At 42.2% G+C, this 23,452-nt stretch overlaps 1 protein-coding gene across 1 annotated transcript in view; it reads left to right on the plus strand.

The window, feature by feature from the left end:
* Nucleotides 1–23,452, plus strand: part of LOC126474489 (uncharacterized) — a 696,215-nt gene that overhangs the window by 98,531 nt on the left and 574,232 nt on the right. Inside the window, exon 2 of the mRNA XM_050101988.1 lies at nucleotides 8,412–8,477. Coding sequence (XP_049957945.1) covers nucleotides 8,412–8,477 — 66 coding nt within the window. The remainder of the gene's footprint in view (nucleotides 1–8,411; nucleotides 8,478–23,452) is intronic.

The following is a 23,452-nucleotide window of genomic DNA, read 5'->3' on the forward strand; positions in this document are numbered from 1 at the left end:
CGAGTCACATTCTTTCCATGTTGCTTAAATTATTCTTTACTTAACGTTCATTTTCATTTAACTAATGCAGCATCTTTCATGACCCACGTGAAGATTAGGATGATTGCGTGGATATGTAAGTGCCGTTCTTTATGTAGCGGTATTGAATTTGTTCGCAGATTCCACGGCGATGCCTATACCCGTACATCGCGCATTACTAAACGACGTGCGCGTGGTGCAGTTATATGTTAGTTTAATTCAATCGAGACATCAACATAATTTATATCAAACATACTCCTTTAGATAGTACATAGGCTGCAACAATTCGTATCTGAGAGTGTTAACTATGTAGGTAGCATGGTGAGTCCCGAATAACACTACATGCTTACTAGGGAACCTCCTCATCGCACCCCCCTCAGATTTAGTTATAAGTTGGCACAGTGATAGGCCTTGAAAAACTGAACACAGGTCAATCGAGAAAACAGGAAGAAGTTGTGTGGAACTATGAAGAAACAAGCAAAATATACAAACTGAGTAGTCCATGTGCAAGATAGGCAACGTCAAGGACAATACGAGCCAACGAACGCCGTGATCCCGTGGTTAGCGTGAGCAGCTGCGGAACGCGAAGTCCTTGGTTCAAGTCTTCCCTCGAGTGAAAATTTTACTTTATTTATTTTCGCAAAGTTATGATCTGTCCGTTCGTTCATTGACGTCTCTGTTCACTGTAATAAGTTTAGTGTCTGTGCTTTGCGACCGCACCGCAAAAGCGTGCGACCGTGCGATTAGTAGACGCTTTTGCGGTGCGGTCGCAAAGCACAGACACTAAACTTATTACAGTGAACAGAGACGTCAATGAACGAACGGACAGATCATAACTTTGCGAAAATAAATAAAGTAAAATTTTCACTCGAAGTAAGACTTGAACCAAAGACCTCTCGTTCCGCAGCTACTCACGCTAACAACGGGACCACGGCGTTCGTTGGCTGGTATTGTCCTTGATGTTGCATTATCTTGCACATGGACTACTCAGTTTGTATATTTTGCTTATTTCTTCATAGTTCCACACAACTTCTTCCTGTTTTCTCTATTGATCTGTGTTCAGTTTTTCAAGGCCTATCCACTGTGCCAACTTATAACTAAGTCTGAGGGGGGGGGGGGTGCGATGGGGAGGTTCTCTTGTTAGAAATACTCCTGCATATACTGAAAATCCTTAAATGAAATAAGCAGCTGCACTGCACGTATGAAAAGGGTTAAACATGTGTGTGATCAGCACTAACTCTTCGCGTTTCATGATTGGACGAGTAAGTTCAGAATATCTCGCAATCTAGTACCGCAATAAAGCCTACAAATACTGAAGTGGTACTGTCAGTTAACAAGTTTCTGCTCAATAGGTACAGTTCAGTCTTTGTAGTGCAACTGATATTTCTCAGTGATTCAGTCATAGATATCTGGATTATAATTCAGTGCAGATGACAAGTGGATGCATCACACTAGTATAAAGATACTTCCTTCCGCTCCTTCACAGCATGTGAACCACACTGCTACCAAAATTTCAAGCATTCACAGAAGCGCTACCACGTTCGTCATAGCGCGGTTTCAATTGCGATACCGCATTGTCCCGTAACGGACGCGGGCCCCGATACACGTTTCCTGATTACAGTCTGTGCTGGCGACAAAGCTCAATTCCGGCGAAAATGCTTCAGTTACTGAGTTAGTAGCTCCGGCGTGCTACTTCGTTGTTAGTATACTACGTAAGGAGGATTGTTCAGTACGCTCACAGATACCACTTATTGACTCACCTTGCTGCCCAGGTTTTCAACATTTCCCGTTACCAATACGTCCAAAAAAGTAGTTGTTGATTCCTCATCACCTCCATTGCCAAATGAATGCTGGAGTGAAGACTGAACGTCTCCAGAAGAACGGCTGGAAGAAACGTTCTGGTACATATGATAAAATTCTCTCTCAACATTGATTGATAACAAGCTCTCGAACGATATTTGATCAGTAGTTTCTGGATAAAACCGCTTTGGTTTTCTAAAATATTTTTCACATATTGAAAATTGATTCCTTTGAAACAGAGCAACATAGCATACGCATTCGACTACGATATAAGATAATCTCAAGTTTTGTGTTTCTTTTCATACCCATCAGTTTTCACATTTTTATTATGTAAGTTACCAACATACAAATCAAGTTTTCGGTTTTAGTTACCTTTTACTTTTACTAACGACCAAAAACAAGTTGTCTTATTTTTTGTCGTCAATCTTATAACTGATTCGTTGCGACTCGCCACGAATTCCCCTCCTGTGCGAACCTAATCTCGGAGCAGCACTTCGACCCAACGTCCTAAGTTATTTGTTGAATATACCCGAGTCTCTGTCTTCGCCTACAGTTTTTAGTCTCTGCAGCTCCCTCGAGTACCAGGGAACTTACTTACTGACGTCTTTACACATGTCCTACCCTCGTGTCCACTCTTCTTGTTAATGTTTTCTGCGTGTTCCACTCCCCGTCTGTTCTTCAGAGAACTTCCTTAGTTCTTACGTTACCCGTCCACCTAGTTTTCTTTTTAGGTAGCACCGTATTACAAACGCTTCTCTTCCTTTTTGATTGTCCCACAGTCCATGATTTTCTACGGTAGGATACTGTGCTCTAGACGTACAGTTTCAGAAAATTCTCCCTCAGATTAAGGTTGATGAGTGCTACTGGGAGACCTGTGTTGGCGAGGAATGCGCCCTTATCCTGTACCAGTCTGATTTTTATGTCTTCCTTGCTTCGTCTGTATTCATTCCGTTCGACAAGGCCTCCGTTCCTTCCTCATTTACAGTGAAGACAGCAATGTCATCAATAAACTTACCATTGATATCCTTTCAACCTGAATGTAAGTTCCACAATTGAACTTCGTCATCACTTCTTCGATGTAATGATTGAGGAGTAGTGGTGAAAGACTACATCCCTGTCTTGTAGCCCTTCCTAATCCGAGCACTTGGTTCTTAGTCTTCCGTTTTTATTTTCAGTCTTGGTTCTGTAAGTATTGTATATTACCAGTCTTTCCTTATAGCTTACACCGATTTTCCTGGGAATTTCGAACATTTTGTACCATTTTACGAATAGAACACTTTTTCTAGGTGGACAAATTCTATGAACGTGTCTTTATTTTTCGTAAGTCTTGTTTTCATTTTACCTTTCCTCAAACGAAACTAGCTCTTATCTAACAGATCCTCTGTTTTCTTTTTCATTTTTCTGTGTATTAATCTTGTCAGCAACTAGTGTGCATGAGATTCTGAGCTGATATTGCGATAGTTTTGCGACTTACCTGTGCGTGCTGTCTCTGGGATTGTGTAGGTGGTTGAAAAGTTAGTAAAGCAAGGGCAGGTAGCGGTAGGGTACTAGGGTACAGAATAATGTTCTTTCACAACTTTTATTTAGTTCCTAGAGATATTAGCAGAGGAAATTTGGCGCAATATAAAAGGAAAATCTTCAGTATGAGATTAAGGGAACAACAAAACCATTATTTTCCAAAATACACGTTTGTAATTTTTCGAAATTAACAAACAGAAGAAAATTTCAGGTATTAACAATCAGTGTCCTTTTTTTGTAGAAAGCTCAACGATTCAGCAGATCGATACATTATCCACAGCCAATATCTCAAGCATGATAGTCTGATGTACTAATTCAGTTACGAAAACAACCAACAATAGTAGTCCAGTTTATCAGAACATAATCCGCATGTGTAACCAATTGAATTAATACCTTCCAAACATTATTCTGATGTACACACTGATCATCCGGAACATTCTAACCACCGACCTAATAGCCCCTATGTCCACCTTTGGCACGGATAACAGCGGCGACACATCGTGGCTTGGAAGGAATGAGACCTTGGTAGGTCGCTGAAGGGAGTTGGCACCATATCTGCGCGCGCGCTCTCACACACACACACACACACACACACACACACACACACACACACACACACACACACACACACACACTTAATTCCCGTAAATTCTGGGGAAGGGGGCGACGAACTCTGACGCTACATTCAATCAAATACCAGATGTATTCGATTGGGTTCAGATATGGCGAGCTGGGGGGGAGGGGGGGCAGCACATCAAATGAAACTCGATACCATATTCCTCGAACCACTCCGTCACGCTTCAGGCCTTTTGCACGGCCCATTATCTAACTGAAAAACGTCACTGTCGTCCGGAAACATGATCGTCATGAAGGGGTGTACGCGGTCTGCAACCAGCGTACGATACTCCTTGGCCGTCACGGTGCGTTGCACGAGCTACAATGGGCCCATGGGTGCCAACGTGAATGTTCTCCAGAGCATAATGGAGCCGCCGCCAGTTTGTCTCCATCCCACAGAACAGGTGTCAAGGAGCTGTTCCGCCGGAAGACGACAGATTGGCGCTCTCCCATCGGCATGAGGAAGAAGGTATCTGGATTCGTTAGACCATGCAACGCTCTCCCAATGCGACAACGTCTAGTGCCGTTGGTTACGTGCCCATTTCAGTCGTAGCTGCCCATGACGTGGTGTTGACATTGGCATATGCATGGGTCGTCGGCTGCGGAGGCTCATCGTTAGGAGTGTTCCGTGCGCTGTGTGTCGATAAATACTCGTACTCTGTCCAGCATTAAAGTCTGATGTGAGTTCAGTCACAGTTTGCCGTCTGTCTTGTTTCACCAGTCTGCCCAGCCTACGACGTCCGACATCTGTAATGAGGGGTGGCCGCCCAACAACACGGCGTGAGGACGTGGTTTCACCTTGGTTCCACCACTGTTGAAGACACTCATCGCAGCACTCGTCGAACACCCGACGAGTCGTGTAGTTTCCGAAATACTTAGGCTGAGTCACCGGACCTTCACAATCTGCCCTCGGTCAAAGGTCACGCACCTTCGCCATTCTACACACTCACTGATATTACATGCACCGCGCCTGTGTCCGACTAGCAGTCATTCCTAGCCATGTAACACTGCTATCGCCAGACGAGTTTATATCGATAGTAGTCGGTGGTCATAACGCTATACAACCCTTTTCTACAGAATAATAAAATAATAATAAAATTCCTTGTGGCCCAATGTCCTGGTGCAAGTCTTTCAGTTAAACACCCTTTCCGCGAATGTGTGTCCGTAATCTATCACAGTGGTCTTGCCGAGGAAACGGGGCCTCCAGTTTACCGCCGACTCTGAACCACGACCATTCCTGGTAAACCTTAGCGTCATTCCGATATGACAGCTAAATTAAAGACAGACTGAAATTTTCCGTGGTTCGACAAGGATTCGATTCCGCGACCTTTCGGTGAAAACTTAAACTAATAATAAAACTCTAAAACCGTTGTCTGTACAATAAAAAAAATTGCCAAATAGTGATTGCAGTTGATGTAGAGAGTATTACAGAAAACAAGAAAACTATTTTCAAAAATTTTGTATGTCACTCTGAACACGGTAATATCCAAAACTACTAAACGAGTCCTCGTGGGGTTTTCACAGATAACTTGAGCGTGGCTTGGGACAACATATACTCCTTATTGCATAAAAATCGGATCACGAAAAAAAAAGTTAATTTAACATTTTAGGTGTTGGTGAGCTTAGTATTTTGGACAGATCAGTGAGACGGTCATCACGGCGTAGTACATAAAAGAACCAATAGATACAGCTGTTAGCTTTTTACCTCTGAGACACAAGTATTTTCGGAAGTTTACCTTAGGAACAGAATTAAGTACCACAATATTACCTTCACTAATCCAGACTGACATTAAATCCGTACATCCAAGTCAAGTAAATTCACTGATGTCGCTTTGTGTATTAAAATCTTAACGAAACTGCTTCGCTTCTTTCGACAGATTTTATTTATATTTGGCTTCTTGCTTTTGTGACTTAGGTACCTACTTTTCACTTGTGTACGAGTGAAGATGCCTAACATATGATGGAGTCTTTCTCAATACACCATAATGGCTGTAACATAAAAGACTATGCGGTCTCAAGAATACAATGAAGGTCGTGAAGCGAGACTTGCTGCGTCTCGAGAACATCCGGCTATAATTCGCTATTTGGAAATTTCATTTTGAAAGCGACACGCAACGTAGCTCTCATCGAGAGCGACATGCATTACTTCGCTCCCTACTGCATCTTATAAACAAGTCCTCTGGCCATAGATACTACTTAGTTCTACCCGTGTGAAACCTGGGCGGCTCGCTAGTGTATTGTACGTTAATTAATTGAGCTTGAGTTACGTAGTCACTATAACGTACACTTGCTTGACGTTCGAATAATTACGTCACGAGCTGCAGCTGTCAAGAAGCTGCTTAAGCTAAGGGTTGACACTTTTTGGGAGTTACAATAAGTTCATTTTATGTGCCACATTTGTTTCTTGTGTAGCTGTGGGTGTATTCGTGTGAAAATTTTTATATTGGCCTTCACAGATGCCGGCCGCTGTGGCCGAACGGTTCTAGGCGCTTCAGTCCGGAACCGCGCTGCTGCTACGGTCGCAGGTTCGAATCCTACCTCGGGCACGGATGTGTGTGATGTCCTCAGGTTAATTAGGTTTAAGTAGTTCTAAGTCTAGGGGACTGATGACCTCTGATGTTAAGTCTCATAGTGCTTAGAGACATTTGAACCTTCACTGATTTCGGTTATGTTGAATTTTCAGCCAATATCAGTGTTATCATGCGTTATATTTGGAAATATTAAACAGCGTACACCGTCAGTCTAAAAGGTTTCATTCCATGGCGTATAAGCGACGTCAAAACTGTAACTTCGGTAGCAGCTTGAAGTTACAGTCGAAACCAACAGTTGTGTATTCAATCAGTCAGTAGTGAAACAACTATGAATAACAGGCGTGAATTCAAAGAGTCAGTAGCGAGAAGCAGTGTTAAGCAGTGGACGCATTAGCATTTAAGGTTATTGTGTCTCAAATCGCAATGGAGCAACACGTCTAAATGAAGTGTTACGTAAACTCCATAGAATATTTCAAAAAAGGCACAAATGTGTGCGAAGTCTGTACCGCAAACCTTGACGCCCGAACAAAAGTAATGATGCATGGACGCCTGCCATGACGTGATTTAAATGCAAAATGGAGACACTTCGTTTATGGAAAAAATCATTACGGGTGACAAAAATGGTGTTACCAATACCAACCTACCACAAAACGAGAAAGCACAGAAATGCACGTGAATGGTCAGTGCTTCGGCAACATAACCGACATTCAAGCCAATGTAATGTACAAGTTGAACGACATGCCAAAGGAGGATTTTCCTCGCAGTCTCATATAATATACGAACGTCCTGTACGTTGTACTCAAGCGGTGGTTGTGGGACGGAGGGGAGACTACGTAGAGAACTTGAAATATTAAAGCCACCTTCTTAACATTTATTTTTTTATTAACGAAGTCTCGAAACTTTTAAAGTGAAATACCATCCGACTGAAGAGAGGAGGGAAAACTTCTGACTCTGTTACGACTATGTCGGCCTCATTGGAAGCCTCGTCCTTGGAGGCAGCTCGTAATTTTCAAGTAGAAAGGGGTCATATGCAATAGCAAAGAGAATTACACGAGGAAATAAACTGCACCTTTCATTTGAACATAGTCTTACCAAATCTCATGCACGCACATTTTTATGGTGTCCCACGCGTTATCGAGCACATTGTAATGTGCTGGTTAACCCCTTCACCCATTACTCATTGGCTTTGAACACATGAACTGAAATGCGAGCACAAGCATTAACAATCCGCTCCCTGAGTTGTGCATGGTTTCCCATCATATCTGCATACACAACTGCCTTCAACTGTCTCCAGAAACACTATGGGGCCTAAACGTGGGGACCTCAACGACCTATGCATCTCTTGACAACGTGGCTATCCAGGTATGCCCGGACCGTTAGCCCGTAATGGAGACGTGTGGTGGGGGTGGGGGAGCGGGAGCCCGTCACCATCGTGCTGACAATGTCTTGCTGACGGCAGCACATCTTCGTCTAACTGCTGCAGGTAAAGGGCCTTTAAGGACGATGTTTCATAGAATTCGGCGGTAAGTTTCACTACTGTACAGTGGCTGAAGGATGGTCAGACGAGGTAGCGTTGCTCAAAAAATAGGAAACATCAAATGAAAGGCAACATTCTTTTCCTCGTGTAATTCCCTATCTGTTTCATTGTTCACATGACCCTCAAGCCATTTGAAATTTAAGAGCTGCATCGAAGGAGGCGGCTTCTGACGATGCCGCTATTTTGGTAACATAGCCTTACAGGTTTTCCCCGTCTCCCATCTCAAATTATTTGCCTTTAAATTTTTGTTTATCCACCTGTTAAAGTCTAAGCAGGTTCGCTGCTTACATCAAGACCACCCTGTGTAGTGGACTTCCTGAAATGCTATATAGTATAGACAGTTTCTGAGTGCGCTCTTGTATTTAACTGGCTTGCGCTGTTCTTTGTTGCAGGAGAGGGGGTTACCAGTGCCGCACCCGACGATCCACGGGCCGAGTGCTTACATCCCGCCGGACGAGGTAAGAGCACAGACATAAGCGCCTGCAGCACCCTGCTTAGGCTGCCCGCACAGCACGCCCTCGCACCTGATCTCCGCTAGTACCAACGCAACAGCCAGCACAGTAGTCCCTGTGGCACCAGTAACCGGCACGACATTTTACAGGCTCTCCTGAGGAGTATGGCCGTCACTTGGTATGCTTACCCCCTGCGTAAAATCTGACTTCTGCACCGAAATACGGCATAATACACAGGGACACTTTATCCCAGTGTCACATGCATGCTACGGGCCTCGCGTGGTCGGGGGCCTCACAGCTGTACCGCCTACATTGTAGGTGAAAATTAAGTTCCTAATTTTTTAATTAAAAATAGTAACACTGTTTAGGCTTATGTGGGCTGAATGTGAAGAGTTTTTAAAGAACAAGAAACAACAGATATTGATTTAGAATTACGGATATTACCAAACATTTGAATAATACATTCGATCTAATCCGATTTTCTGAATACTGAAACATTTCCGTGTTTGGTGTAGGCTGATTGACATTTTTATGTAGATGAACTTCGTTGTATTATGTAGTACATTACAGACGAGTTACGGGCAGTGAGCAGTTTCACATGCTTTCAGTATGTAGTATCGAGCTGTTAAACAGTAATTTCCTCCTTCGCTTTAATATCAACAAGGTAATAAAAGGTAAAAAGGTAAAATATTTTTTGAATTGTTGCACTTTGCAAATTAAACGTAATATTACGTTCATAATAGTTACGTCGGTGAAATGTGTGTGAGTATATTCAACAACTATTTAGAGGTAATTACGAACACAGACACATTCTCAAAAACACATCGAAAAACTGCGTATGTCGTTTTGAATATCACATATTGCGTGCAGAAACGCACTGTGTGGCGTATTATATAACTGAAACGCTGTTAAGCAATAACTTCCAAACTATATTTCAAGGTATTTAATAACCCAATGTATCTCTCACTTTCACAGACATAAACACAGTCGTTGGAAAAACAAGGGAAGAGTCAACGCTCAAATAATGTTTATACTGTGGCATTCTACAGGGGGACGGTGTACACGAGGAGAGGGGGCTACCGTCTTCTTGCCACGGAATGCTCATGCAGTTTGTGACGTGTCATTTTTCTTAGTAAAAAAATTACGTAGCGTACGTTAAAATAATTTACAATAACGACAATAATGCAATATAATACATACTAGATGGAGACGAAACATCAGTGAGAAATGATGAAATCACACCACTTAACAGCAATAAGAAAATATAATTCAACTTAGTTTCAAATAAAGTAACACACAGTTTCGTAATACAATCTTTTGCACACAATTCCCCAACAACTTTGGCTAATTATCCCATGAGCTGGGGAATTGTGCGCAATCGCACCTTCGTGATATTTCCAGTTATACTGAACCATACTGCTTTTTTAACATTTAAAAATACTATAGTAAAAGTAGAGAAATGATAGGACCCTTCCATAAAGCTAGTCTTCAGCTAATTATTACAAACGTTGCAGAATAACAATTTCTGCTTGAGTGCACATTACCCACAATCTCCCTTATGAAGTTCGTAATGTAAAACTGATAACACACATAAAAAATACACCAAAAATAAATGGGTGTAGAAAGCTATTTATATTACAATGTTGTTGGCACTGTGAGTGTGGGTGCGTGCAGGATGACAAAGCAGAATTATTGACTGATAACGTTGTTAGTCACTGCCGCTACATGTGAAAATAATTTCTTAAGATCATTCTGCAATGTGTACGTATACATACAACGTAAATATTCAGAATAAAAAAAACACTGACTTAAAATTGTAGTGCATACTGTAGCTTCATCACGTAAAGTGGTGTCTTAGTATTTATTGATATGTTTTAATATAAATTGATCCCTATTTGCAAGTAGGCGCATGGTATCGAACCAAAAGTAGTATCGAAAGAAACTTCGAGGTATCGATACGTATCTTTTATAAAAAGAATAGAATAGAATTGAATAGAATAGACTCTTTCTTTCGGCTCTAATATCTCCATCTTTGTATGTAAAATTTATTTATATACAGTCGTTTCTTGAGTTTTGCATAGAATAAGACAAGAATTAAATGAAGTATGCTTTTATATTCATCACCTATTAGAATTTCTAAAAGTTTGTATCTTGTAATACGAAATTACAGGACAGATTATCAGAAACACAGCTTAGTAGTACTCAAAAGTAATTGCGTTATTAGATAAAATTCCTATTCTTGCTCCATAAAGTCACCCAAAAACCATATTTTATCCTGTCTGTTCGCTGATAATTTGTTACGTGACCATGATAACAAGCTGCCCACCATCCTGCCGCTAAAAATAAACATTCGGCTGACACTGATCTCTGTGCAATTGTCAGGTATTCCTTGGATAGCCATTCTGTCTGCTGGTTCAATGTTTATGGAACATCGTCTGTTTTAAACAAAAATACAAACATAAATAAGTAAGTCGTGTTGTGAAAATAAAGGACTGCACGTGAACCAACTGTGTCGCTCGCACCCATACCGCTCATCTGATTGTTGCCCTGATGATATTCACGCACTCCGTTGTAGAAATATTTGGTACTGAATAATGTTCCCAAAATTTTCCGTAAATGATAAAAATGTAATGAATCAGTACTGCGATCATTCAGTACGATGCCTGCTATTAGGTAATGATATGAGTAACAATATAGATTGAAAAGTATCGAGTAAGAAGTATCCATATTTTTTCTATCCCTGTGTATGAGAATGAAGATGGTATATTATTTTTTTTTTTTTTTTTTTTTTTTTTTTTTTGTGGATGGGTACATTTTGCGGAATTCTTTGCTACAGTAGTTACGTTTTCTTTACTGTCGAAACATTAAATAGTACTAACAGTAAAAGAAACATGTTGTAAGAAATGACCCTTCTTAGTCGAATTAAGTCGGGTGATGCTGAGGGAATTAGATTAGGAAATGAGACACTTAAAGTACTAAAGGAGTTTTGCTATTTGGGGAGCAAAATAACTGATGATGGTCGAAGTAGAGAGGATATAAAATGTAGACTGGCAATGGCAAGGAAATCGTTTCTGAAGAAGAGAAATTTGTTAACATCGAGTATAGATTTAAGTGTCAGGAAGTCGTTTCTGAAAGTATTTGTATGGAGCGTAGCCATGTATGGAAGTGAAACATGGACGATAAATAGTTTGGACAAGAAGAGAATCGAAGCTTTCGAAATGTGGTGCTACAGAAGAATGCTGAAGATTAGATGGGTAGATCACATAACTAATGAGGAGGTATTGAATAGAATTGGGGAGAATAGGAGTTTGTGGCACAACTTGATGAGAAGAAGAGACCGGCTGGTCGGATATGTTCTGAGGCATCAAGGGATCACAAATTTAGCATTGGAGGGCAGCGTGGAAGGTAAAAATCGTAGAGGGAGACCACGAGATGAATACACTAAGCAGATTCAGAAGTATGTAGGTTGCAGTAAGCACTGGGAGATGAAGAAACTTGTACAGCATAGGGTAGCATGGAGAGCTGCATCAAACCAGTCTCAGGACTGTAAACCACAACAAACAACAATATCGGAATGCCGTTCACACCTTCGTATCACCTTGATGTCTGTTGACGATTGACGTGTCCAACAGTCCGATATTAGCACTGCCATGGAAGTGATGATTTCACGGCCATCAGTTACTTACATTCTTGGACACTTTCAGTTCTTTTTCTGCTGTACGTGAAGCGTCTTCTGTACAGACTCCCCACTCCCTGCTAATAGCGGTTCCAGGAGTCGGCTCTGAGGAAGTATGGAAGGTGTGCATTACGCTAAAAGGTTTTCATGGGCAAGGGTATCAATTTCGTGTGGGTCCAATGAGATGCGAGAATCGTCTTGCTTTTCTGAGCATTATTTTGCAGACGCCTTGCGCGTGAGAATCTTCAGTGTCAGCGATGAGGTACCGACATTGGAGATACAGCTTCTGTGCATAGCTCTGTTGGCCGTTCTCTACCAGTAAAAGAGAATTTTGTATCGAGCGTGAGATCCGTTTCATACCACGAAATGTTTCCAGCAGGCCATGAAAGAACTCGGGAACAGTCCTGACTTTCTTTTACGTCAAGCTGTCTCCGCGAACACGGTTAGATGTTGCAGGTCGGCTATTGTAAAAGTCTCTGGCAGGAAAGCACTTACACCGGAAGGCAGAGAGGAGAAATTTTGTGCGAAAGTTTACCACTCTTACTCTTGCTGGCTGGATACGCAAGCCTGATGCAAATAAAGAGTTACTTGCCGTCTCCTGAGGTACTCAGGCGAAATTAATTCCTCTTAAAATCACAAAACAAGGGATAAAACTGTACTCCATCACCACATCGTGAAAAACTGATCGGTATCTTTTCATCAATTTCAAACTTAATGTAGAAATATCCTTTCAACGTCGATTGCCACTTTAACGGCCAGAACAGAACTGTTCAAAGCAAATTTTATTTTGTGTATCCGTGTCTGGCTACTTCCATATCAGAATATGTTGAAATTAACACATTTGTATGTAAAATTTAACATTAAAATATGTTAATTACGATTGCAATGAATTTTTTCATTGAAATTATTCCAGAAAATAGTTTAATAGCAACTCCCACTAAATTTCTCGAAACCATTTAGACAATAAGGAAGAAAAATTAAAGCAGTACGAAAAGTGCTAAGTACACAGAGTAAGATTCTCAAACACTAGGAAAAAAGACCTCCGCAATTTTATGAGTTGTGGGGCTGCAGTAGCCTTAAAAAAATCGTTTATAGCCGTGGTCGTCGAACTTTATTGTTCAAGAGCCAGAACTAACAATGTGGGATAGTACTTAGGGCTTTATTTGTACCGACCATAAAGTAATGTACATAAATTAATGTTCTGCGAGACCCCAATAGACTAGCAATAGTACGGGCGCGGAAATTGGCCGCCGGTCCCCAAGTACTGATTATTAAAAGTTAGCACCATTCTGGAACACTTAGTGTCGACTGTTGTATGCTGCAAGGATGTGTGTGATGTCCTTAAGTTAGTTAGGTTTAAGTAGTTCTAAGTTCTAGGGAACTGATGACCTCAGATGTTAAGTCCCATAGTGCTCAGAGCCATTTGAACCATTTTGCAAGTGACGCTGCTTCAGTCGGCTTACCGTGAGTTTCCATCGCGATATTTCGTGAAGACAGGCTGAACTGCTTGATAGTATACGCGCAACTGTCTTCAAATCCTTCACAATGTGATGCGTCTTCCTTTGTCACCACTGTGCTTGTTTACTGTAACTAACCTAAGGACATCACACACATCCATGCTCCATGTACTGTGTGTTTCCACAATGCCCACAAGACAGACCGATCATGGCGCGAACGTCACAGCACGTGACGCTGCAGCCTTCTCCGGAATAATTCTTGACTGCGCCTTTAATCACATGCAAGCTCTCGATAGCACACGACAAAGTTAAGTCTTTAGTGGATGCCTTTTCAATTACATATTAATTTCCTGAGGTTCCTGTACGCAGCCGAGCGTTCGCGAGGTGTGGTGGACAAGACGACTAGTGTGACGTCACACCTTCGCTCGAAGCCCGTATTACTTGTGGACCCCAGTGTGTCCGATAACAGGCACGGGAGGCAAAGTGCAATAAGGTATCTAGACGTATCAGGTGTCCCATATCATTCCAACTGCACACGCCCCATACAACTACAGAGCTTCCACCAGGTTGCACAGTCCCCAGCGGACATGAAGGTTCCATGGATTCGTGAGATTGTCTCCATACCCGTACACGTCCATCCGATCGATAAAATTTGAAACGTCTCTCTTCCGACCAGGCAACATGTTTCCAGTCATTACCAGTCCATCCGGCCGCTGTGACTGAGCGGTTATAGGCGCTTCAGTCGGGAACCGTGCTGCTGCTACGTTCGCAGGTTCGAATCCTTCCTCGGGCATAGATGTGTGTGAGATCCTTAGGTTTGTTAGGTTCAAGTAGTTCTAAGTCTAGGGGACTGATGACCTCAGATGTTAAGTTCTGTAGTACGTCGAGCCATTTGAACCATTACCCGTCCGATGTCGGTGTTGATGGACCCAGACGACGCATAGATCTTTGTGCCATCGAAGGTACCCAAGTGTATGGGCCAGCATTGAAATCTGCAGCAATTTGCGGAAAGATTGCACTTCTGTCACATTGAACGAGTCTCTTCATCCGTCGTTGATCCCGTTCTTCCAGATCTTTTTCCGGCCGCAGCAATGTCGGAGATTCGATGTTTTACCGGATTCCTGATATTCACGGTACACTCGTGAAATGGTCGTATGGAAAAATCCCCACTTCATCGCTGCCTCGGAGATGCTGTGTCCCATCGCTCGTGCGCCGAGTATAACAGCACGTTCAAACTCACTTAAGTCTTGATAAACTGCCATCGTAGCAGCAGTAACCGATCTAACAACTGCGTTAGATACTTTTACATAGGCGTTGCCGACCGCAGCGCCGTATTCTGCCTGTTTACATGTCCCTGTATTTGAAAACGCATGCCTATACCAGTTTCTTTGGCGCTTCAGTGCAGTAATGCGCAGTACGGCTGCGGAGTGAGCTTATTCTGAGTTCAGTACCAGATACTCTGTCTCGGAGCGTCAATTGTAGGCCCCCTTCAGCCGGTATGGGTGCTAGGTGGTTATTCGCTTTTCTCTAATAAAATAATGTATGAAATTGTCTCTTCTTTACGATAACATGTGATAATTCCAAAGTTTCGCTATACTTATGCTGTTGGTCGAAACAAAAAATGTTGTATTTTGCTGTATTCCCTTGTTAATTATACCCAGGTATAAATCTGTCTTGCACACATCCGACTTTCTATTAACCGGGAAATCACAGCAAGACGTCATCTGCCCTATGTGCACTCTGTCAGCGCTACTACGTTAAACTTTTGCGTTGTGGTATCACATTTTTTCTGCAAACATTGTTACCTTCAAGGGTTTTAGGCTCTCACTGAAGACAGTCGTTTATAAATGGATGTTTTTGGAAATTGTAGCTAACATTTTAAGGCAATACCTAGGACATCTCTCCATATGTAAATATTTTTAAAGTTACTTCTTTGATAAAATTTGATTTATGCGAAAAATAATATTATGATACAAATTCTTATATGAGGGAAAATATTATTACTTCGATTCTGTATAAGGCTACCGTTTCATATTTGCTTCTATAGCATGATGTATTTTAACACCAAAATTCTAGTGTTTAAAAAGATTTCGCAACACTTAAATTTGTATTAGATGTTAACGACTTCTTTTTCAGAGACTTTTTCGTTATGGTGGATTCTGGATGCTTGCCTCATACGCACTGCTGGACACATGCACAAATTGATGTGTACCTTAAATATTCAAAAAGAAACTGAGGGGTAGGGCTTAACACGTCCTTTCCCGACTCGAGTTCAAGCCCACCTTCACTTTCTCAGAGTTTTTAAAATTTTGTAATATAAATACCTCACAAAATAATTAATATGTTTTGGAATTGAAAAGCATTAAAGAGACGATGTGACTTTATAATTTAATGAGAAGTCCGAATTAAAGAAAGGAAATGAAGTGTATGGTGCAAAAAAATGTAAAATTAGGGCACAGGTTTCCGTAGACTGAGAGTTCATTAGATACGGAGCACGAACTCGTACTGGACAAGTATTGGAAATGAAGTGAACAATTCAATTTTCTTAAAAGCTATCCCAGTATCAACCTTCAGCGATTTAAGAAATGACGAGAATATGAATAACTGAATTTCGCTCCTCACGACTACGAGTTGAAACACGCAATAGCAGACCGATCGAAATAGCGCATTCTTAACGTGCCGCCACTCCATCACTTAAAACGGAACAGGAGTTATCTTAGTTGGGCGACTTTGTTTCATCAGAACATTCTTCTGAGTTGTTCACGTTGGAATTCCAGATATTTTTTGTTGTGTGTGAGAGACCAAGTTTTACTCATGACCAATTTTTTTTTCTTTAGGGGGGGGGGGTGAGGGTGAGTGAATGACTTGTCACTAGTTAACGATTGTTTCAAGCTCAACTACTCTTGACGGCTTCATAAACAGTTCTGCTCTTGCTGCACCTGGAAATTTCTTGAACACCATTCCGAGCCATGTCGTGTCATGGTGCGATAACCTCAAGTATACAGGGTGTTACAAAAAGGTACGGCCAAACTTTCAGGAAACATTCCTCACACACAAAGAAAGAAAATTTGTTATGTGAACATGTGTCCGGAAACGCTTACTTTCCATGTTAGAGCTCATTTTATTACTTCTCTTCAAATCATATTAATCATGGAATGGAAACACACAGCAACACAACGTACCAGCGTGACTTCAAACACTTTGTTACAGGAAATGTTCAAAATGTCCTCCGTTAGCGAGGATACATGCATCCACCCTCCGTCGCATGGAATCCCTGATGGGCTGATGCAGCCCTGGAGAATGGCGTATTGTATCACAGCCGTCCACAATACGAGCGCGAAGAGTCTCTACATTTGGTACCGGGGTTGCGTAGACAAGAGCTTTCAAATGCCCCCATAAATGAAAGTCAAGAGGGTTGAGGTCAGGAGAGCGTGGAGGCCATGGAATTGGTCCGTGCTCCCTAAGACGCCGATCAATTGCTTCGAACGTCTTCCTGTCGGGACACCTTCGTTCTGGAAATCTGTCTCGATACAAACGTACCGCGCCACGGCTATTGCCCCGTGCTAATCCATACATCAAATGGGCATCTGCGAACTCCGCATTTGTAAACATTGTACTGACTGCAAAACCACGTTCGTGATGAACACTGACCTGTTGATGCTCCGTACTGATGTGCTTGATGCTAGTACTGTAGAGCAATGAGTCGCATGTCAGCACAAGCACCGAAGTCAACATTACCTTCCTTCAACTGGGCCAACTGGCGGTGAATCGAGGAAGTACAGTACATACTGACGAAACTAAAATGAGCTCTAACATGGATATTAAGCGTTTCCGGACACATGTCCACATAACATATTTTCTTTATTTGTGTGTGAGGAATGTTTCCTGAAAGTTTGGCCGTACATTTTTGTAACACCCTGTATATGAACCGCCACACGCCTCGAGCTGTTGACGCTGGACTGTGATACAGTCAACTCTCCGTAATTCGAAGTTCAAGGTAACTGACAAATAATTCAAATGATTGGGTATTCGATTTAAGAAAGTTTGACTGATCAAGGAGAAACCAGGAAAAAGCCGAAGCGGAAGTATAAGTTAGAAAACTGTACAGCAATTTCACACACTCTTATTTCTTTAGAGAGGGACACTGAAACTAACAACTAGAACTCAAAGTAACAGAAAGTCGATTTTTTACCTCAATTATTTTTCTTTAATACTTCAAACGAAAGAAATGTACAGATTTCTGAGAGCACATCAGAACACTGCAGGTACATTCATTTTTCCGTTCTCAACAAACGGTGTCATCAACACTACATTTTCTCCATAAGACTTCTTAATAACGAAATTATGTCTCTTTTGTGAAATTAGTTAGAAAGACATTCAGTGGCATAATTGTGTATGAATGGGTTAAGGGACTGATGTTAGTTGTTCTTGATACAGCTCTCTTGGTACCTCTTATTTCCAGGATTCCCTTTCTAAGCATTTCCTCTCCACATCCAGATTGGTCGGAGGTGAAAGACATTCCTTAGTGACCGATAGGATAAGTTTATCTCATCTACAAATTCTCGGGCCGATTTCTCAGATCGCTGTGCATCGGCAAGTTGAGGCTTTGTTTGAATTGCTTTTTTCTTACGTCTTCCAATACTGTCGCACTGTGAAGTCACACAACCATGTACTGCTTGCCTTAAAATCACTGTATCCTACGTCGCTTGAAGTTTGATGTGCACGGCGTAGAAGTTCACTTAACGCGCGTCCTATAAATTGTATCGAGCATCCTTGAAACGCGCAGTCACCAGTCTTCGTAACGAGAGCTCATTGTCCTCGCTTGAATGTTCCTAGTTTTCCTTACGCACTATACTGTCATGTTGCTGTGAACTTATTCGAAATATCTTCATAATTTATTTTTTTCTATGCTGCGGATGATCTTCCATGTACATAATTATGTTTAGTACCCGCTCCTTGGACAAAGATTGTCCTTTACTACGTTTCACTGGAGACACCATTTGTGGCTCCTGCCCCACAAGGATGATGAAATACATGGCTGGATACCTGTTTCAATATCACTTTCACTTGTTAAGCATGTACCGTCAGCATTGTGCTCGCCGTGTACATTGTCCGCACAGTAGAGCGCATACGACACCACACATTTCATTGACTCATCTTGCAGAAAACCTAATATTTCATCTGCCACTGTCAAATTCCTCGGATTCCTTTCTAATGAAATTTCAACTTCAGCAACTGTTCTACATATAGCGCAACGTTACGTTAGTTTATCGTTGCCATTGCTGTGATTTGTTCAATACCACTAGAAATTCAGCAGTCTTATTCTTCGGCTAAGCAGTTCAACTAAGCTCCGTAGACTCATGCAGTGCTCACCATTGAATACGTCCAGTCCTGCCCCCTATTAGCAACAAATATTGTGGTTTCGTGGTAGACAATGACCGGGGGGGGGGGGGGGGGGGCGTCAGTTGCCGAAACATTACTGGTCTTTTGCGACTTCGCACTCCAGGGGGTCCTTGTAAGCATGTTTCAGTAGACATGCTTAAAGAGGCAGAGACTCGTCTTACCGATACGCTTTCTACCTCAGTATTCACGACAGGTGGATGTCAAAATCCCGAAACTTTTCGCTACATCCTTTTCTTTTTCTCTGCACATTCCCTGATCTCGGTGATCTATTTTCTTTCTGCGAAAGTCAAACCCTTCTACTTCTTTGGAGTCATTTTTGTTACTTATTTACGTTCAGCAGTAATGGCGTATTGTTACGTAAACAAAGCAGAGCCGTAAAGAGCTGAATGACGAAACAAATATGTAAACAACTGACGAAACAATTCGAATTGCTGAGTATTACATAGTCACTGACTTCGAATTGCAGTGTGTTCGCGGGCAGTCTGTGATGTCAATCGGTTCGACGTAATAGGACTAGTCCGTCCGTGTAATGAGATAAATGTAGCGTGAGTGTATCAGTTTGTATGGGAGTGCTGTTGCTGTTTCTGTGTGACGGAGCGTAGGGCGCTACCTGCTGTGATGCACAAAGCTTTTAGAAAGGTTCTCCGCGAGCCGTTGGTAACTCAGCTGACGCTGCATTGTAATGCTCGCCGAGCATCTGAGGGAGGCAGGTTGCGTGCCTGTCAGAGCGGGAAGGGGGCGGTAGTAAAGTGGGCGTAGGGAGCGGGGGGGGGGGGGGGACGAGAAGTAGTTACCATAGCCAGCGACGTGCGTATCGGCCAGGAAACACAGCTCCTGCCGCATGGAGGGAGGCCCAGGCTGTGGCGGAATGCTACTGCCGGAAACAACGGCCGGCGAACCGTACGTGCTAAGCGCTCGTCAGCGGGCAATACGAACTGCGTGACCGCTATTGCTTCCTCCCCCACGGCACCTGCCGCTGCCGTGGGCGTCAGGGCGTTACGGACGCTGGCCGAGATAGGGAAAGTGATCGTGACGCAGCCTAATAGCTGCCAACAACCCTAGCTCTTGGCCTTCCTTGCTTGCTTTCTTCCTTCCAATAAAGCAACCTGTAGAATTCTGGCATGATTTTTATTACTCTCTATTATCTGCGTTAATGAGCACGCGAGATTTCACGGATAACCGAAAACAAGGATAATCGTAAATAAGCTTGCTTTTATGGGACGCTGCTGTTCACTCTATTTCCAAAACACGAAGGTTGTCCAATTTGAAAGCCCATTGCGCTATTAATGCTTTTGTCGCCTGAACGTATCTACCTATTTACAAATTTACACTTACAAATGTACTGTATTTCGTGATGACGTGCTTTTGGTCCCGTTTCGGAAAATAATCCTCCAGTTATTTTCTGTTTCTGTTTTTCATTCACTTTTTCCCCTAATGACTGTTTTCATTGTCAGAGGAATCAAAACATCAGAGTAATCAAACGAATTTTGTTTTGCGTGAAGTGAAAAGACAACAAATAAGAAATTTAAGTTTTGGCGATGACACTGTAATTTGTCAGAGACGGCAAGTTCTTAGAAGACTAGTTGAACGAATAAATAATGTCCTGAAGAGAATTTAAAAGATCATAAACCTGGCACAGTATATGACCACGAGGACGCACAGTGATGATGCTATGTGTGATTTACACATGAAACTGCAGTGCGTCCGCGCTATTCTTCCCCCACCCCCACCCCCACATCTCCCCCCCCCCCGCCCTCTCCATCCGCCCTACGTCTTGTAACTGAATTGTAACCAGTTTGTTTAACTCTCATCTCTAAACTCTGAGCATAGTGAAAATCCTGAAATGTTAGGATTCCAACTAATTTTGTTCTATTTGTCCAATCACAAATTTAGTAATTCAAAACAAGGTTCCCAGTCATTAACTGTTAGTTCCCGGGCACCGCAAATGTCACAAAAATGCTTCACGCACGAACTACTGATTGCAACGTGTTCAGTTGGATATTTGCACATGAATATACTATGGATTCTCGAAGTTCATCCAATGTGCGTGGCTTTTGTCGATAAAAGTGTTCCCCACAGGTAAAAGTCCTGAGGAGTTAGGTCTGGGGCACGTGTGGATGCTCCACTGAACCTCTACGGCCTATCCATCTTCCTGGTAGATTTTCGTCGAGATACGCCCTAACACGATTTTGGTAGTGGGCAGTGGCACCATCTTGTTGAAAGTAAACTCTTTCGTGTCCATACAAGTCTCGGATGGCAGGTAAAATGGATGTCTGAAGCTTCTGAAGGTACACCTCACCAGTAACTGTTCCGTCAAAGAAGAATGGCCCAATCAAGCCCAGGTAAGACAACCCACGCCACACGTTTACTCCTGGAAAATTCACGGCTTTGTCTACATGGATTTTCGGATTTTCGGCGGCCCAGTAGATGCAATTGTGGCGACTTACTGTACCACTGAGTTTGAACTGTGCCTCATCAGACCACACATCATCTCTGAAACTCTTCATCGTTGCGCACCATGTTAGTAAACCACTCGCAGTACTCCATTCTACGATCTGGGTCGTCCTCGTTCATTGCGTGTAGCAGTCGTGGGATGTAGCACTTCCATTTTGCTGTCTTCAAAATTCGCCGAACACTTGAGCGACTCACTCCAGTTTCACGGGCACACTGTCTCACAGACTTCTGTGGTGAGCGAGTGAATTGTTGTAACACACGACGGGAGTTAGCTGGACATGTTACTGTTACAGGTCGTCCAGATCGTTGATACTCATTTCGCCATTGCCGTTGAACCTCATTAATGTTTTCGTACTTAAAATACCACTTCAAAACTGACTTCCTTTCATCGAATGTAAGCCTTGCGCCAGCCATGCTTACTCGAGTAACTAGGTGCAACTAAGAACAAAACACTTTCTGGCGACTGTCATCTGACAAAACAAAACAACGCAATACAATGCTTGTGTGACGATTGCCGGAACTACAAACTATTACACTACCAAAGATGAGGCAACTCCGTCAATTAATTTGCCAGTTATGGCCTTTTAAACAGTGGATACATTTTTTTGGGCTCCTCTGTATGTTTACCGAGGCAACTTTAATAATTAATTCCGTCTCTACGCGGAGTTGCACTTGACACACTTGATCGTGTGTTGCCACCTCGAAAACCGTTCATTGACTGCCTTGGATCAACACAACATCGCATAAGTACGCCATCAGAGGCAGTTTTTCAACAAACTGTTCCGCCTTTATTTGAAGTCAGATTGTATACAGGGATTACGTCCTCGGAAACCGATCGCAGACTACGTGTGAGCTGTCTTAGCAGTTTGGCGTTTGCCCTCTCAGGACGCAGTTGTAATTGATCCATCCTTCCCATCAAAAAGCACTAACAGTAACCAAAAATTGTAATTCTCATTTCCAGAGGAATTAAGTGATATTATTATTATTATTATTATTATTATTATTATTATTATTAAGTAGTTCTCAGTGCAAGTAACATCATCGCGGCTGCAGCTGTATAGTAATATGCAAAAGTAAATACAAATAATAAAAGATTCGCTACTCGGTAGATGAATCCTTACTGCCTCTCTCTGTTCCAATACGATAAGGCTCTTGCTCGTCCGGCCGTTCTCACGTTATTTGACCACCTAGCGTGTCTTTCGATGAATCTACCTTGTGATCCTACCTACTCGCTTGCCTCCCGTGGCAAAATCTTCCTATACTGTGGATTGAAACTCAGCAATAAAATGTAATAAACGTGGACAGGGATGTGGCATAAACGCCACAAGTTAAATATCAACAAATATGGTCGATTTAAATCAGGTAATGAATAGGGAATTTGACCAGAAAATAAGACACTGAAAGTAGTATGTAACTTTTGACATTTTGGCGGAAATGTAAGTGACGAAGCCCAAGCAGAGCATACAGTGGCAAGAAAAGTGTTTTTGAAAAAGAAAAAATTGTTAACATGGAATAATATTTTGTGAAGGTATTTGTTTGGAGGGCAGCCTCATGCAGAAGTGAAAAGAGGACGATTATCGGTTTAGACAAGAGAAGAAAAGAAGCGTGCGACTTACGGTGCTACAGAAGAATGCTGAAGATCGGATTCGGGGATCGAATAATAGCGTCGTCTTTGCTCTGTTGCTCTACCGAACACGCTTTGTTCGCTATATCCACGTCAATTAGCTGCACAAATCGTAGTTCGACCACTTGCGAATAGTTTCGTCACATATGTCTTCGCAGCCAGAAATTTGTAGTCTAAAGGTAAGTATTCCATCTATTTACAACAGAACAGGCCAACTTCAGACTTGGTTTTCTATTTTTTTCAAAGATCAACGAACTCAACACTTACAGTTAGTGATTCAGAGTTGGATAATCGGGATATTACAGTATTTGTGCAATTTTAATGGCGATTTCAAATCTGTAAATGATTTTGTTCTGTTTGCTTCCCT

Source organism: Schistocerca serialis, chromosome 1 (assembly GCF_023864345.2).
Source record: "Schistocerca serialis cubense isolate TAMUIC-IGC-003099 chromosome 1, iqSchSeri2.2, whole genome shotgun sequence".
Lineage (NCBI taxonomy): Eukaryota > Metazoa > Arthropoda > Insecta > Orthoptera > Acrididae > Schistocerca > Schistocerca serialis.